Genomic DNA, 17050 nt, shown 5'->3' with positions numbered 1-17050 from the left:
AGTTTTACTGAAATAATTTTGTCCCACTGGACATGAGAGATTACATCGAGTTTTCTGTATTCAACAAGTCATAACAAAACATTTCTCCAACAAACATCTATACCCAACAATGACTTAGGAAAGCAGAAATACCTTTACTGTACATTTAAAATGATCTGTTTTGTTGTAGTCGTACATTTGGGCAGCAGAATGCCTAAACAGTGACCAGTGCCGCCATCTTGGATGTGAGGTTACGACCCAGGGCCGTTCTGTCCCAACCCTGACCCCTGACCCCTGACCCCTGAACCTGAGTCCAGTCTCCAGCAGGGCGCTGGGACCGGGTCGTTCAGGTGGCATCAGATTTATGAGTTTTATTACTGATATTTCCACTCGACCTTTATTGTGATTATTTATTCCATCCAGCATCTCAACAGTTTATTGCTGTAAAATAAAATCCTCGTTAAAAAATAAAACCCTCATTCATGTTTTTTTAAATTAGGATTAAAAACATGAAAAACTTGCTTTTATGAGAATCTGCTAGAACTTTAAACATATATTTCTCCAACAAAATGTAAAACTTTTAACGTGATGATAAATATTTAAGTTTTAGAAATGATTCTCTTCCCCACTGGAGAACCAGAACCAGCTGTCCTATCAGGTACGTTAACCTGGATCAGTGACTCCCTGACCTCTGACCTCAGAATGACTGAAGGACTGTCAGAAGGTCAGAAGGTCAACGTCCTGTCAGACCTCCTGGTGTCAATAAAACATTTTTCTTCTTTGAGATTAGCATCTCAAAAGTATTGATGTTGATGTTAGCGAGTCATGACAGGCATGAGACTGGCATACAGCAACAGTCTTCAGTCAGGGGCCTCGCCACAGACGCTGTGAGACTGACTGCTACTGGAGATCCTTCCTACCCACAGCATCACCATCCACACCGACTCTTTAAAGATATTTGAATGATCTGAATTATGGCAACATCTTAATTCCATCTTTTAAATCTAAATTCTTATTTTTGAACCATTAAAATTAAGATTTGGAGATTTCTGTTCAAAAATGTTGAATGAAACCGAAAATAAGATAATTTATCCTGATTTATGCATCAAAGTCATGTCATTTGAACCTAAACTCAGAATGAAACAACAAAAGCACATTTTATTCATCTGTTTACAGACATTTTATCATTTCTGTTTGAGATTTTTGAGTTTAAATCAACTGAAGCCGTTTTGTGTCTCATGTCGGCATCAGAGCTGCAGACACCGGAGTCACCAGCAGGGGGCAGAATGCTGCCGCTGCTGCTGCCCCAGCAGGTGACGGAGAACGGAAGCAGCACTTCCTGCTGCACGAGGCTCTCAGCCGGAAATCAGCCGCTTATATTTACTAATAATTAACAATCAATGACAAGCAGAAACTGTGAAAAGCGGCTTTTATTAAACATTCCCAATGTGATTCATTGAAACAGGAATAAATCTAATCAGATCCGATATATGAAGCCGGAACCGGAAATTATTCATTCACCCTTCAGAATAAAAGATGGAGGATTCATTAATGTAGTTTATTTACATGAGGTCATATTTAACGTCCAGTTTTCACATGGGACATCCTGGACGGTCGGTGAGACGCGCAGATTCCTGTGATTTTCCTGTTTGGTTCCGTCAGCTGGAGCGTCTTGTTATTATTTCCATAAAGTTTCTGTGTTCTGGCAGTTTCACTGTCCGTCTTTGCGGATTTCATCATAAACAAGAAGTTGAGTTAAAACTTCACGTCCAGCTTTTTGACAAATAATGAGGTATTATTGAAGAGCTGGGAGTTTTTTCTTCTTCTTTATGCAAACAAGAACCAGATAACTAAATAATATTCTACATGTTTTTCATTTAATAATCATGATCAGTCAAATATTCAGCTCAAATGATCGAAGTTGTTAATAAACCCGAGTCTTTCTTTGTTCCTCTGCCTGTGGACTTTACTTTGAAGAGTCGGTTCCGGAAGCTGTGTTGCGTGTGGCGCAGCTTGACAGCGCCCCCTGGAGACGCGGAGCGGCCAGAAGGAGGTGATCGCGTCTCCTGCCTGGTGACTAGCAGCACCAACGCCCATAAATTGGACCCATCCAGGAAATGAAGCCACTTTCTAGCAGAAGCGCCGCTTCGTCCCGTTAACTCCGCGGCTCCCGCACCGCAGCCCGTTTTCTCCCGCCCTCCTCTCAGCATCCTCCTCTCCACTCAGCTGCTGTTTCCACCCGGTTCGGTCCAGTTTAGGTGCGTTTCCTCCAGAACCATGCCGACCCAGATCGATAAAGATGCCTGCAGAGAAGCTTACAACCAGGTTCGAGACGACAACTCGGACACCAGCTGGTGAGTCCATTCAGAAAATCACATTTTACTCCTTATTCTCTATAAAACGGGTCACGGACGTAAAACGGGCCAGAATCGGAACCACCGACTAGTTGTACGTCCTTCGGCTGGTGAGACCCGATCGGTCCGGTTCTTATCTGATGTGATCAGAGCGAAACGTTTAAATCTGGTTCTTCACACAAAGCGGATCCATCCGGGTCACTTTCTGCCTCATCAACTCATTAGACTAGAAACCAAGAGCCGCACCTGCTGCTTGGCCCGGTTCCGGTCCGGTTCTGGTGCTGCGGAGGCCCAGCGGGGCAGAACTAATTCACTTTGTTCTGTATTCATGGAGCTGACGGCTGTGACGTCACAGGATCCATTCTAGGAGGGGGGGATCCCGACCATCACCTGGACCCGTTCTGGAGTCGGAACCAGAACCCAGCTGTTCTGATTCGGTGCAGTAACGACCTGCTGCTGTTCCTGCAGGGCGGCGTTCAAGTACGAGGACTCCGTCATCGTCCCGGCGGGCGTGGGGACCGACTACCGGGACTTCAAGCAGCTGTGCACAGGTGAGGCGCAGCTGGGGGGCAGGTGAGGCGCAGCTGGGGGCCAGGTGAGGTGCAGCGGGGGGGCCAGGTGAGGCGGCGGCCCGGTTCTGCTGCAGCACTTCCTGCTCAGCGGCTCTCGGGTCTCCGAGCTCCTTATTTAGCAGCGAGTCGCTGAGCAGGAGGAGCCAATCAGATCCTGGAGAGCAGCAGGAAGTGATGACAGCAGAGCAGGAAGTGATGACGGCTGAGCTCAGCAGGTCTGGCATGTTAAACCCACTTCCTGGTTCCAGAACCGGCACCAGAACCCGACCGGCTCTTTTCTTAGATTGAATTTATTATTTTATTTGAAAAGCAAAATGTGAAACTCAAGGCTGGGGGAAGTTCTGGTTCTGGTTCTGGTTCTGGTTCTGGTCCAGGTTCTGGTTCTGGTTCTGGTTCTGGTCCAGCTCCTGGTTCTGGTTCTGGTTCTGGTCCAGGTCCAGCTCCTGGTTCTGGTTCAGGTCCAGGTTCTGGTTCTGGTTCTGGTCCAGGTTCTGGTTCTGGTCCAGGTCCAGGTTCTGGTCCAGGTTCTGGTTCTGGTTCTGGTCCAGGTTCTGGTCCAGGTTCTGGTTCTGGTCCAGCTCCTGGTTCTGGGGGCGGGGCCATGAAACAGGAAGTGCAGGCGGTGGAGGGCTTCGGGTCAGGCTGCTGGTTCTGCTGGTTCTGCTGGTTCTGGTTCCTCAATCTGTGAAAACAACAGGAATAATAAACGGGCTGGTCCGATCCGGTGTTCTGACCCGATCCGGTGGTTCTGCTGGTCTGAGAGCAGCTCTGCTGTTTCACGGAGGCTTTGGAAGCTTTGACTGGACCGGGTCAGAACCTCTGAGCTCAAACTGCTTCAGACCCGGATTCTGATCCGCTGCCTTGTATCCAGGCTCCGGTTCCTCTGGGTCCAGTTGATCGGCCCGCCTGGTTCTGGAGCCACATGGCTGGTCTGTTGGCCTGCAGTACCGCCATCAGACTCCAGGTGGGGGAGGAGCTGACCCGGCTCTGGTCCGGGACCAGAACCGGGTCCAGTTTGACGGCTGCTTTTCATTCTGTGTTTACAATGGATCCAGGTTCTGATCCAGGTTCTGGTCGGCTGAACTGGATCCAGAACAGGGATCCGGTTGTGATGTTTCCGGACCAGCTGGTGGCTCAGAACCGCCAGCCGGTGTGGGTCGGGTCGGGTTCTGGTCGGGTCGGGTCGGTTCTGGTCGGGTCGGGTTCTGCAGAACCCTGACGCTGTGCTCGTCCCCAGACGACGTCCCTCTGTTCGGCTTCGTTCGCTTCCTGACCGGCTGGTGGCTCAGAACCGCCAGCCGGTGTGGGTCGGGTTAGGGTCGGGTTCTGGCCGGGTTCTGGCCGGGTCGGGTCGGTTCTGGTCGGGTTCTGCAGAACCCTGACGCTGTGCTCGTCCCCAGACGACGTCCCTCTGTTCGGCTTCGTTCGCTTCCTGACCGGCGACGCCATGAGCAAACGGGCCAAGTTCACCCTGATCACCTGGATCGGCGAGCGGGTCGGCGGCCTGCAGCGCGCCAAGATCAGCACCGACAAGACGCTCGTCAAGGACGTGGTGCAGGTAGGAGCCGGGCCCGCCGGGCCGGTACCGGTACCATGAGGTTCTCCTAACTCTGATCTCTGCAGAACTTTGCCAAGGAGTTCATGGTCAGCGACCCGCGGGAGCTGGAGGAGGAGTACCTGTGCTCCGAGCTGAGGAAGGCCGGCGGCGCCAACTACGACGCTCAGGCCGAGTAGAGGAGGTCCAGTGGAGGGAACCGGGTCGGGGAACCGGGTCGGGGAACATGGACAGGGGGGAGGGGGGGTTGGGGGGGCCACAGGTGACCACTAAACCTAGATTTCCACGCCGCTTGATGAAAACGTGATCCTACAGGAAACGCCGTCTGCCAGGTGTTCCCACTTTAACCAGTCGGTACCAGAACCAGCACAGCTCTTACTGGGGAAGCTGGGATTACTGGGCGCTAAATGCTAGCCTAGCTTAGCTCATCACCAGACTGGGAATCGGGGATCCAGCCTGGAGCTTCAGTTTGTTTTAAAAATGATTCATTTCTTCCACTTGTTTATGTAAAGCTAACACCGTTAGCTGAAAATGCTAATGCTCTGACCAAGCTAACAGCTGAAGCCCCCAGGTCTTAAAGGGGAAGTTCATGTTCTGTGAAATTATTGTCTTCAGCTCAACAATCGTTTTCTGAATGTTTCCACTCAATTTATCTTTTCTAAAACTTCGTAAAATATTTAGTTTGGACTTGTTTTAAAATCTCTAGCCATTAGCTGTAGCCTGTGGAGAAGCTAGCTTGTAAAGTAATATAGTTGGTACCCATAAGCGCTCCGTAGAACCCCATTTCACCTGACATTTGGGTTTTATCGGCACCTTAAAGACGCCCGTCATCAACACGCCGCCGTGACCTCTGACCTGGACCAGGAGGGAACCTGCAGCCGTTAGCTTTAGCTCCCGTGTTGCCATGGAGACCAGCAGCTGCTTCAGGACTCGCTCTGATCAGATCATGCAAACGGTGACGGGTGGCGAAGGCTGCCTTAGTGGAGAGAGGTGCATCATGGGAGCTGGAGGACGCTGCGCTGTGATTGGCTGCTCCTGCAGGATGTGAGGCGCTTGGTTTTGTTCTGGTCCAACTCTTCCTGCCCCCAAGAATAAAGAAAACATCATTTTTCTGTCTGTATAAGTTTCTACATTTTTCTATCTTTTAACATTTGGTGAAGATTTTCCAAAAAATCATGAAACGAGTCATTTCAAAATAAAATGTGATGTTTGGATTTTCCAGATTCTGTTTGTGTCCGAGTCTCATTTTAAGAGCTGCTGGATTCATGAAGCTGCTTGTGGTTTTCAACAGACGCCAAGGTCACACAAGGTCAAATCAACAGACGCCAAGGTCACACAAGGTCAAATCAACAGACGCCAAGGTCACACAAGGTCAAATCAACAGACGCCAAGGTCACACAAGGTCAAATCAACAGACGCCAAGGTCACACAAGGTCAAATCAACAGACGCCAAGGTCACACAAGGTCAAATCAACAGACGCCAAGGTCACACAAAAGGTCAAACATTTCTAAAGGATTTGGCATCACAGAGTTCAACAGAAACGTCTTGATGATCCAAAGGATGTGGAACAGAAAAGGTTGACAGTTTTTCCTCAGGAGGAAACTTCAGTGTAACATCAGCAAAGCAACATGAAAACATGAAAACATCCAGTACAGCGAGGATTTTAACATCAAAAGTTGAATTTTATCAAAAATATCCAACTGAGTGGCTTGTTTATGTTTGTATTTGCCCATTAAAGACAACAAATTATTGACAATAAGAAAATAAAAACTGCAGGGGTGTGAATACTAATGCAGCTGCAGGAAGGATCTGCGACGACGCTACTTATTGAGCTACAGAGTCCTGATGACAAAGCACTGTTAGCATCCTGTTAGCATGCAGCTAATCCTAACTAAATATATTTTTCATATGGATTTCACGTCCATGAAAACCATGAAATTCCAGGCCTACTGGTCACAGAGAAGTGACCTTTGAACCCCAGTTACTGTTCAAGCTGAATGAAGGGTTAGCATGCTAATGCTAATTGTGCAGCTGAATGAGGGGTTAGCTGCAGTAGCTAGCGGCCCGACAGGCAGATTGAGACGCAGCTCGGCATGTAAAGGGAATGTTGGCATGCAGAACTGTGGGAGTGAACAAGGACCCAGAACGTTGCTGCATTCCTCGGCCGCCTCCTCGCCGCAGCATCACATGTTCTGGCAGAAAGCCCGGCTATTGTTCCAGAGCCGACCCAAAGCAAATCTGGCTTGTTTTGTGGAGAAAGTTGCTCCTTTCTGGTACTTGAACCAAAACTGGGTCTCTGTCCATCAGTTGAACAATAGTTGCTTGTTGCTTCCAGCGGACGGAGCAACTTCTTATCACAGCTGATCGGCTAACACCCGGAACCACAGACTCTGAACAAGACCCTGGTTCTGAAGGGACCAGAGTCCTGGAGACTTGTTGCTCCACCGGACCTGCCCTTGGCAATGTTGCGCCATCAGGTATTGCCCCACCAACACCTAGCAACCCGCTGCAACCGACCAATCACTCATGTTTATCACTGTTCATTATTGCAGTTTATTACCTAATTCCTGTTTAGTACTTATTACCGTTTAGTTACTGTTTATTACCGCACAGTTACTGTTGAACTGCTGAGTAAAGGTTCTGACCTGAATGTCCCTAAGCAAAATTTAAAAAGCAGAATAATTATTAATAAACCATGCAGTGTTCAACAAACTGGTTCTGGTCCATTGGGTCGGATCTGTTAGAGCAGCAGAGAGATGCATTGAGGCAGCATTAGCATCGTGCAGCATTAGCATCAGGCAGCATTAGCATCGTGCAGCATTAGCATCAGGCAGCATTAGCATCGTGCAGCAGTAGCATCGTGCAGCATTAGCATCGTGCAGCATTAGCATCGTGCAGCATTAGCATCGTGCAGCATTAGCATCGTGCAGCATTAGCATCAGGCAGCATTAGCATCGTGCAGCATTAGCATCAGGCAGCATTAGCATCGTGCAGCAGTAGCATCGTGCAGCATTAGCATCGTGCAGCATTAGCATCAGGCAGCATTAGCATCGTGCAGCAGTAGCATCGTGCAGCATTAGCATCGTGCAGCATTAGCATCGTGCAGCATTAGCATCGTGCAGCAGTAGCATCGTGCAGCATTAGCATCAGGCAGCATTAGCATCAGGCAGCATTAGCATCGTGCAGCATTAGCATCAGGCAGCAGTAGCATCGTGCAGCATTAGCATCGTGCAGCATTAGCATCGTGCAGCAGTAGCATCGTGCAGCAGTAGCATCGTGCAGCATTAGCATCGTGCAGCATTAGCATCGTGCAGCAGTAGCATCGTGCAGCAGTAGCATCGTGCAGCATTAGCATCAGGCAGCATTAGCATCGTGCAGCATTAGCATCGTGCAGCATTAGCATCAGGCAGCATTAGCATCGTGCAGCAGTAGCATCGTGCAGCATTAGCATCAGGCAGCATTAGCATCAGGCAGCATTAGCATCAGGCAGCATTAGCATCGTGCAGCGTTAGCATCAGGCAGCATTAGCATCAGGCAGCATTAGCATCAGGCAGCATTAGCATCAGGCAGCATTAGCATCGTGCAGCGTTAGCATCGTGCAGCAGTAGCATCGTGCAGCATTAGCATCGTGCAGCATTAGCATCAGGCAGCAGTAGCATCGTGCAGCATTAGCATCGTGCAGCATTAGCATCAGGCAGCAGTAGCATCAGGCAGCATTAGCATCGTGCAGCAGTAGCATCGTGCAGCATTAGCATCGTGCAGCATTAGCATCGTGCAGCATTAGCATCAGGCAGCATTAGCATCGTGCAGCATTAGCATCAGGCAGCATTAGCGCTGGGGTTCCGGATCCTCTGGGCTGCTTCTGCCTCAGAACAACCAGAATGAGGAAGTTGTGGGAAACGACTCGGCAGAACGTGTTGCTGCCTGCGGCTGCGGCTGCAGAGACAGGAAGTGGGAAAACATTCCCAGAACCCTCCGAACCGCTCGGCAGAGTCCGAAATATGAATGTTGAGCTGCTCCGTCAGCAGCAGCGCCTCTGGGCAGGTGGAGGTCAGAGGTCAGCGACTACATAGAGCAACTTCTGCTTTTCAAGCTTCTCATTCAAATGAAGGATTTCCTGTTGAGCAGCTCAGCAGAGTTTCTCCTTATAAGGACTCAGACGAGGTAGGAAGCCGAAAGACGAGTCCTCACCTGCGGAGAGGCGGAGCCAGAGCCGGCCAATCAGCTGCTGCGGCTCCGCAGACTGGGTCAACTGGGTCTGACGGTTGGGACGGCGTTCAACCGGCAACCTGTCTGATTTCAGCTTTTCACATCGCAGACAGAAAAGTAAAACCTGAACTGGGAGGAGAAATAAAGATCTGAAGAGTGTGGTGGGCACTTTATTCAACCTCTAAATGAGTCCAGCTGGTTCTGGTTCTGGTCCAGAGAACCGCCGTCGCCATGGCGACCCAGGTGGGATCGGAGCTGTGGAACCAGTAACTCTCTTCCTCATGTTGCTATGGTGATGATGATTGAAGGAGCAACATCCTATAATACCCAGCATGATGCTGCCCAGCCTGGATGCAGGTAATGAACGAACACCAGATGAAGTCCCGGCCATCGATGACCTTTGACCCCCGGCACCTCGTCACCAGGAAACAGCCGGTTCTCAGCGCTCATCTCATGCCCATATAAGGCAACGTTTAGCTGCTTCCCGCCGCGGCTCCGCGCCGCCCTCTGCTGCTGGGGGAAGGAACTGCAGCTGACGCCTCAGAAATGATTCATTAATAATTACTGAGTTGATTCATTGATTCATTTCATGATCCTTCTGCTGATTTAGCTTTAATGAACGTTTTGAGGTTTCTGGATTCATAATTTCAATAAATTAAAACTCTTGATTTGGAGTAAATTTGATCCAACCTGTTATTCATTCAACACACTGCGCCACCTGCTGGCCGCTCGTGGAACTGCAGGCCGACATGAGCTGATCATCTGCAGGTTTTTAAAATTATCAAAAATCAAATCAATAATTTTCCTGATCAAACTTTTTCATCCTTCCGGCTGCTTTCTGACCCACTTTCAGCAGCACCGGAACCGAACCGACCAGGTTCCGCTCCTGAATGCAGCCCTGCTAAGCCCCGCCCCCAGAGCTCTGTGATTGGCTGCCGGGTGAACCCGCCCCCCTCCGTCCTCCATCCCAGGCTGAGGCGCTGCGGGTCTGAGGTGAGGGACTCGCGCTGCGTGGCGCTGCGTGGCGCTGCGGACCTTTTCCACAGAGCTGCAGGTGTGCGCGCGCGCGATGCTCAGGTGGAAACGCTCATCTGATCAGAGTCATTGATCGGTCAGGCTATGACGTCACCCAAGCCGCCGCGGCAGGGAACGGAGCGGCTGGTAAACAGGAAGTCAGGCGGAGTCATGTGACCCACAGAGGGGGGGGGGCTCTGGATCACGTGACCAGGGGAAGAGGGGGGGTCACGTGACCCTCTTCCCCCTGCTGATGTTTCACCAAACAGATTTAAGTTTCCCTCCACGGAGGGCGTGAAAACGTTTCCCTGCTGAGGCTGAAGTGTTTGTTGTCATGTTGTCTGGCTGCGGTCCCGCAGAGCATCATGGGTAATAGCGACAGCGTGGTGGTGCAGAAGCGGATGGCCCGGTTCCGTCCAGAGCAGCGGTCCGTGATCGACGGCGTGTTCAAGCGTCTGCAGGCCGGCGGCCCGGGGAAGACGCTCCAGCTGGAGGCGCTGCAGGTCAGAGGCGGCTGAAGGTCGTCCTTCCACTAACTGTTCTTGGGTCTGAGTGGGGAGGCCGGAGGAACCGGTTCTGAAGAGTCCAGAAGGTTCATGAAGCTGAACTTTGACCTGGTCCAGCAGAATAATAATCCTGAGCAGGACAGGTTTAATGTTAACGACGCCCCCTGGTGGACAGAGATGGAAAACCTTCATTCTGATGAAGAACGTTCTGATGAAGAACGTTCAACATCAATGAATCTGATTCAATTCATTTTTCATCCTGAATGAAACGGCAGCTCAGCCAATCAGAGGAAGCCGATTATCTCAATGTTCGTAGTTCATAAACTACCAGCTGTTTATAAACTGGTTCAGAGGTCATGGGGTTCGGAGGTCATGGGGTCAGAGGTCATGGGGTTCAGAGGTCATGGGGTTCAGAGGTCATGGGGTCAGAGGTCATGGGGTTCAGAGGTCATGGGGTTCAGAGGTCATGGGGTCAGCCTGTTGAATATTGTGTGAAAATCCAGATGAGATGAAGAAGCAGTGAGGAAGAGGAGGGCTTTGATTCATCATTATTGATTATTGAATATCGATTTAAATATTTTATTTTCTTTGTGATTTAATAAATTCAAGAATTATCTTCAAATCTACGAATCTATAAATGCAGCAAATAATAATATTAAAGCTGTAAAGATAAAGGGGCCCAGAGCTTCGGACCGGACCCGGTTCTGCTGGATCTGACCCGGTTCTGCTGGTCCGGACCCGGTTCTGCTGGACCTGACCCGGTTCTGCTGGACCGGACCCGGTTCTGCTGGATCAGACCCGGTTCTGCTGGTCCGGACCCGGTTCTGACCCGGTTCTGCTGGACCTGACCCGGTTCTGCTGGACCAGACCCGGTTCTGCTGGTCCGGACCCGGTTCTGACCCGGTTCTGCTGGATCTGACCCGGTCCGGCCCGATGTAGAACCTGGGTTTCGTCCAGCATTGTCCCCTCTCCTCTTGTCCTGTAGGCGTCGCTGGAGGCCCTGGTCCCCGTCACCATGGTGACCAGGATGTTCTGGGGCCTGTGCAGCATCGAGCCGGGTCCGGCGGAACCAGGCCGGGCCGGCGCCGCCCCGGGGCCGGACCGGGAGCAGCTGGTGGTCTTCCTGGCAGACGTCCTGCGGGGGACGGCGGAGGAGCGCGCACCGCTGGTCATGGCCATGGCCCACAATGCTGCGGGGCGGCCGCAGGTGGTCAGCTGCCAGCAGGTGGCGGCGGTGAGTAGGGAGGGGAGGGGCAGGAAGTGATGTCGGGTGGAGGCTCATGGCTGTGCTCCGTAGTTCCTGGAGGACCTGATCACTGCTGTAGTTCACATCCTGACCAGGAGGGGGCGCCTGCAGGGCTGGAGGCCGCAGCAGATGGGCGACACGGTGATGGGGGTCAAGCTGCTGGCCGAGCAGATGACCTATGACCTCAGACCGTCAGGTAAGCTCCTGCTCCATGGCCCTGCCCCCAATCTATCGGACCCCGCCCCTTCCTATATGACCCCGCCCCTTTCTATATGACTCCGCCCCTTCCTATATGACTCCGCCCCTTCCTGTCCTCAGACCCGGCAGCCTGTGACCTGTCCTGTCTGGAGCACTGGGTCTTCCGGGTGGCCCAGGTGTCCCAGTACCTGGAGGTTCTGGTGGCCGAGGGGCTGGACGTTTCCCTGAGCGGCTGGACGGCGCCGGCCCTGCTGCCGCCGTGCCGGGACACGGACTGGACCCGCCTGACGGTCCTGCTGGATGTCCCCACGCTCATGTTCCTGGCTCCACAGGTCAGTGGGTCAATCAGAACCAGGACCAGGACCAGAACCAGGACCAGAACCAGAACCAGGACCAGAACCAGGACTAGAACCAGAACCAGAACCAGGACCAGGACTAGAACCAGAACCAGAACCAAGACCAGGACCAGAACCAGGACCAGAACCAGGACTAGAACCAGAACCAGGACCAGGACCAGAACCAGGACCAGAACCAGGACTAGAACCAGAACCAGAACCAAGACCAGAACCAGGACCAGAACCAGAACCAGGACTAGAACCAGAACCAGGACCAGAACCAGGACTAGAACCAGGACCAGAACCAGGACCAGAACCAGGACCAGAACTAGAACCAGAACCAGGACCAGAACCAGGACTAGAACCAGAACCAGGACCAGAACCAGAACCAGGACCAGAACCAGGACTAGAACCAGAACCAGGACTAGAACCAGAACCAGGACCAGAACCAAGACCAGGACCAGAACCAAGACCAGAACCAGGACCAGAACCAGGACTAGAACCAGAACCAGGACTAGAACCAGAACCAGGACCAGAACCAAGACCAGGACCAGAACCAAGACCAGAACCAGAACCAGAACCAGGACCAGAACCAAGACCAGAACCAGAACCAGAACCAGGAGGGTGGAGACACCATCTAGTTCTAAACCACCCGGTTTATAAATAACTGAACAGATTAAAGATCTGCTGCTGGATCAACCTGCTGGTTCTGGTTCTGCTCTGCAGTCAGAACCGGGTCGAGCCTTAACCAACTACCTTCCCTGGTTCGTCAGTAACCGTGTCCGTCTCTCCATAGCTGCCAGACGGCTGCAGCGCCCCCTGGAGGCTGGTCTTCTCCACGCAGCTGCACGGGGAGAGCTTCACCAAGATGGCCGCCGCGCTGCAGCACCACGGCCCCACGCTGCTGCTGCTGCGGGACAGCCGGGGCCACGTGTTCGGGGGCTTCGCCTCCACCGCCTGGGAGCACAAGCCCCAGTTCCAGGGTAGGAGGCCCGCTGGGTCAGAACCGGTCCTAGTGTCGGGATGTAGCAGGACAAATTGGACCTCAGGTGGACGTTGGAGCTCCAGATGTTCCTAAGACGCTGAGATGCTGATCCAGTTTGGGTCGGTTTAGGTTCTGGTACCACCACCATCCTAATCCAGAGCCAGTTTTCCCCCAGAGGGTAAATGAGTTTCCTCAGCAGCCAGGAAACCCGGCCAGACTTTGATCCTGGAAGGGTTTTAATGCTGATGGTCGTCATGACGACTGCAGCCAAACATCAAACTGTTGCAACATCAGGTTCAGATCAGATCGCTTCCAAAAACCCACAAAAGATTCTTGTTCAGTCGAGAAATGACTGTTGAATCGGCTGCAGTGCGCCCCTGGTGGCCAGGCGTTGTACTACCTGACCTGAAGCAGAGCTGGGTCAAAGGTCGGCCATTTTGCCACCAGTTTTAAATATGGCTACTGCTAATAATAGAATGTAAGTAAGGGTATATCTACGTTCAAGATCTATGAAAAGTTTTCACCTTTTATTGCTTTAATCAGTTATGATCAGTGAAACTTGTAATGTCAAACTGAAGAGATTTCTATAAAAAGAGTTAAGAATCTTTTAGTTTAGTTTCGGCACCTCTGGACTCATCTGGACGTCCTTGGAGAGGACCAGCTGGGAACAGGTCTGGGCTTTGACTAGGCCAGTCCAGAATGTCGTTGCCTCTGAAGCTGACTGCTAAAGAACCAGCAGCTGTTGCCATGGTAACCTGTTGTCCTCTCCTGTCTCTTAGTCAATAAAGACTAATTTAGTTGATCACTGATAACTAATCAATGATCATGATAGCTACCTTCCCTGGTTCATCAGTTGATCATGATCGATGAACAGAAGGGCTTTTCGAAGTGCACGTTAAATATCTTCATGGTGAAACGTGAGGAGGCTGAGCAGAGACAGGAAGTAACAGCTGCACTTCCTGGACCAGATTGGCTGATGAAGGCAGACCTGCGGCGGCCATTTTGGCTCTGCTCAGCTGGAGGCAGAAAGCCACACAGCCAGGAAGTGGCTCTGCTCTTTTGAATATGGTGGACAGGAGCATGATGGTGTGTGTGTGTGTGTGTGTGTGTGTGTGTGTGTGTGTGTGTGTGTGTGTGTGTGTGTGTGTGTGTGTGTGTGTGTGTGTGTGCAGGTGACTCCAGATGCTTCCTGTTCTCGGTCTTCCCCACGCTGAGGGTTTACACGGCGACAGGATACAACAAACACTTCATGTACCTGAACCAGCACCAGCAGACGATGCCCAACGGACTGGTGAGACTGGGCCCAGCGGAGCGGCGCCGCTTCACGCTCCGGCAGCGCTGTGACCTCACAGACAGGAAGTCACAGCCGTAGCTGAAAACGGCTTCATGAGCACCTGAAGCTACTGAGGAGCTGAACTCAGATGTTTATCTAGAAATCAGCTAAATAAGCAGCGTCTGTGCTGCTGCAGCATGTTTAGCACTGAGGTGTACCAGATTTACGGGTGTACCAGAAACACAGCAACACAAAGGTTCCTGCTCAGAACTTTGGATGTAAAAACAACAAAGTGTTGAACGAGTTAAAATGATGAATTAAAGTCAACTAACTTGTTAAAGTCCCAGTCTACTTCGGTCAGGTGACCCTGCAGGGCATGGGGAGGTCACGCTGCTGGTCGCCACGGTAACGTCTCCTCCTCCCCTCAGGGCATGGGAGGTCAACACGACTACTTCGGCCTGTGGCTGGACAGCGACTTCGGCCGCGGTCACAGCCGCGCGCGCCCCAAATGCACGACGTACGGAAACCCGCAGCTGTCGGCCGACGAGGACTTTGTCCTGGACGCCGTGGAGGTCTGGGCCGTGGGGAAACCGCCGGCGCCGGCCGAGGTACTGAGCGGGACCACAGGACCAAGGGTCCTGAACCAGTTAGAACCGGTCTGAAGTGGTTTAAACTGGATTAAACTGGTTTAAACCGGTTTAAACTGGATTAAACTGGTCTGAACTGGTTTAAACCAGTTTAAACTGGATTAAACTGGTCTGGAGTGGTTTAAACTGGTCTGGAGTGGTTTAAACTGGATTAAACTGGTCTGAAGTGGTTTAAACGGGCCTGAACTGGTTTAAACCGGTTTAAACTGGATTAAACTGGTCTGAACTAATTTAAACCGATTTAAACTGGTTTAAACTGGTCTGAACTGGTTTAAACCGGTTTAAACTGGATTAAACTGGTCTGAACTAATTTAAACCGATTTAAACTGGTTTAAACTGGTCTGAACTGGTTTAAACTGGTCTGGAGTGGTTTAAACTGGTCTGGAGTGGTTTAAACTGGTTTAAACTGGTCTGAACTGGTTTAAACCGGTTTAAACTGGTCTGAACTGGTTTAAACTGGTCTGAAGTGGTTTAAACTGGTTTAAACTGGTTTAAAGTGGTGGAGATGCCATGTTGAGCCACTATTGGTGTTTCAGGGTGAGGAAGAGGAGGAGGGGAAGAGGAGCATCCTGAAAGTGAATCCGGAGGTCCAGGCCATGATGGAGTTGACGGGGAAGACTCTGCACAGCGAGGGCTTCAATGAGCTGCAGGAAGACTTTGACTAGACCATGCTGCATGGACAGGAGTCGCTGCGTTCTGCTTCCTAACCCTGAGGTTGTTGTTCCCCCCTGCAGACCTCCAGGTTGAACTGCAGCTCAGCCCCTCCCCCACCCGTTACTGGCAGCAGCCCTGCATGCATTATCCCTGACTGTAGAAGTCTGGTTAGTTTGTGAGAGTCAGTCTTAGTTTTGGTGCCCAAAGGGTGGCCCGGGGCCCTTTGTGGCCCTTGAAATGATTTTGTTTGGCCCCTGACCACAAGTTAAGAAATGTAAAAAATTTTGGCCAAATTTCAGTTTCCAAACTGACAATTTGGAAATTTTTTCTTTTAAGCCAACAGTCCAAAGATCTTTTTATGTAAAACACAAAACCTGAGCAAGTATTTACAGTTTGTAGCACAAAAGTCTTAATGCACCAAACGAGGCAGATAATTTCACGTACAACAATAAGAGGCTCGTCGTTACAGCAGATTATTCACCGTGAAATAATCTGCTGAGGCAGCTGGAACGATTTCATCAAAGTTAAAACGTTTTTAATGTTTTGTCTTATTTCAGGTCTGCTGAGATGTTCTGATCTAGAAACTTGAAATAAAAAGAAACATTTGTTGAGCAAGTAAAACTACAATATATTTTTGAAAAATGTAATAATCACAAATTTTTGCATTTTTAATCCATTTGGCTGCTTTAAATTATCACGTTTGGCTCCTGATGAGTTGGAGCTGCTGCTGACCCGGTCCAGACCCGATCCGATCCGGTTCAGATCCGATCCGGTCCAGACCCGGTCCGGTCCAGAACCTGCCTGCTGATGGGTTGTTATGGTTTAAATGAAGAAAGTTCTGGGTTTTCTGCTGCAGCATTGCAGACGAGCTTCAGCTGATCTGATTTATTTCTACCTCAAATGTTTGAAGCTTTTTGGTTTTCATTGCATGTGGTTAATATCTTATGCTCCGTGTGTGTGTGTGTGTGTGTGTGTGTGTGTGTGTGTGTGTGTGTGTGTGTGTGTGTGTGTGTGTGTGTGTGTGTGTGTGTGTGTGTGTGTCTGTGTGTCTGTGTGTGTGTGTGTGTGTGTGTGTGTGTGTGTGTGTGTGTGTGTGTGTGTGTGTGGTGATTATTGCAGTGCTGTATCTATCGATGTAGTAAAGTTCCCGATCAATGTGACTTTCTGTCTCTCCTCATTTCTGGTGACATCAGAGGAACAGTGGCAGAATAAAGTACACGCCACACTTTCCAGATTTTTATTTGTGATATGAATCTTTCCCCAGTTATGATCTGGTTTGTGGTAAATTGTTTTTCAGATTTTTTTGACCCTTCTGGTTGATTTCAGGGTGTCGGAGTAAAGGAGCGGTGAATGCCACACTTTTCAGATTTTTATCCGTTTTCTTCTGGTTCTTGTCATATAAATAAGAACTGGGTCAGAAGGGAGTGAATACTTTTGCTACAGCTGATTGTGATGAATGACGCTTGGTCAGGGGTCCTTCTGCAGCCCAGCGTCACAGACTGCTACTGGTGCTGCTGCAGGC

General features: G+C 50.6%; 2 protein-coding genes across 3 annotated transcripts; both read left to right on the top strand.

Annotated features, from left to right (window-relative positions):
- The first annotated feature begins 1987 nt into the window (after nucleotides 1-1987).
- cotl1 (coactosin-like F-actin binding protein 1) lies at nucleotides 1988-5683 on the top strand. Its single transcript, XM_008412703.3, has 4 exons — nucleotides 1988-2333; nucleotides 2802-2884; nucleotides 4306-4463; nucleotides 4529-5683. The coding sequence occupies exons 1-4, from the start codon at nucleotides 2257-2259 to the stop codon at nucleotides 4637-4639; spliced, it is 429 nt and encodes a 142-aa protein (XP_008410925.1). The 5' UTR covers nucleotides 1988-2256; the 3' UTR covers nucleotides 4640-5683.
- Nucleotides 5684-9530: 3847 nt separating this feature from the next.
- Nucleotides 9531-16688, top strand: meak7 (MTOR associated protein, eak-7 homolog). 2 transcript variants are annotated; one of them, XM_081608468.1, is made up of 9 exons: nucleotides 9531-9663; nucleotides 10044-10187; nucleotides 11176-11424; nucleotides 11488-11632; nucleotides 11755-11966; nucleotides 12766-12952; nucleotides 14127-14245; nucleotides 14656-14835; nucleotides 15411-16688. In XM_081608468.1, exons 2-9 carry the CDS (start codon nucleotides 10050-10052, stop codon nucleotides 15537-15539), a joined length of 1359 nt encoding a protein of 452 aa, XP_081464594.1. In that variant the 5' UTR covers nucleotides 9531-9663; nucleotides 10044-10049; the 3' UTR covers nucleotides 15540-16688. The 2 variants fall into 2 exon arrangements, with proteins under 2 accessions (XP_081464594.1, XP_081464593.1); XM_081608467.1 differs by lacking the exon at nucleotides 9531-9663 and adding an exon at nucleotides 9670-9831.
- The last annotated feature ends 362 nt before the right edge of the window (nucleotides 16689-17050 follow it).

The sequence above is a fragment of the Poecilia reticulata genome, chromosome 6 (assembly GCF_904066995.2).
Source record: "Poecilia reticulata chromosome 6, P_reticulata-male-v2, whole genome shotgun sequence".
Classification (NCBI taxonomy): domain Eukaryota; kingdom Metazoa; phylum Chordata; class Actinopteri; order Cyprinodontiformes; family Poeciliidae; genus Poecilia; species Poecilia reticulata.
Note: the sequence above shows the minus strand (reverse complement) of the source record. Positions and strands in the feature narration are given on the sequence as shown.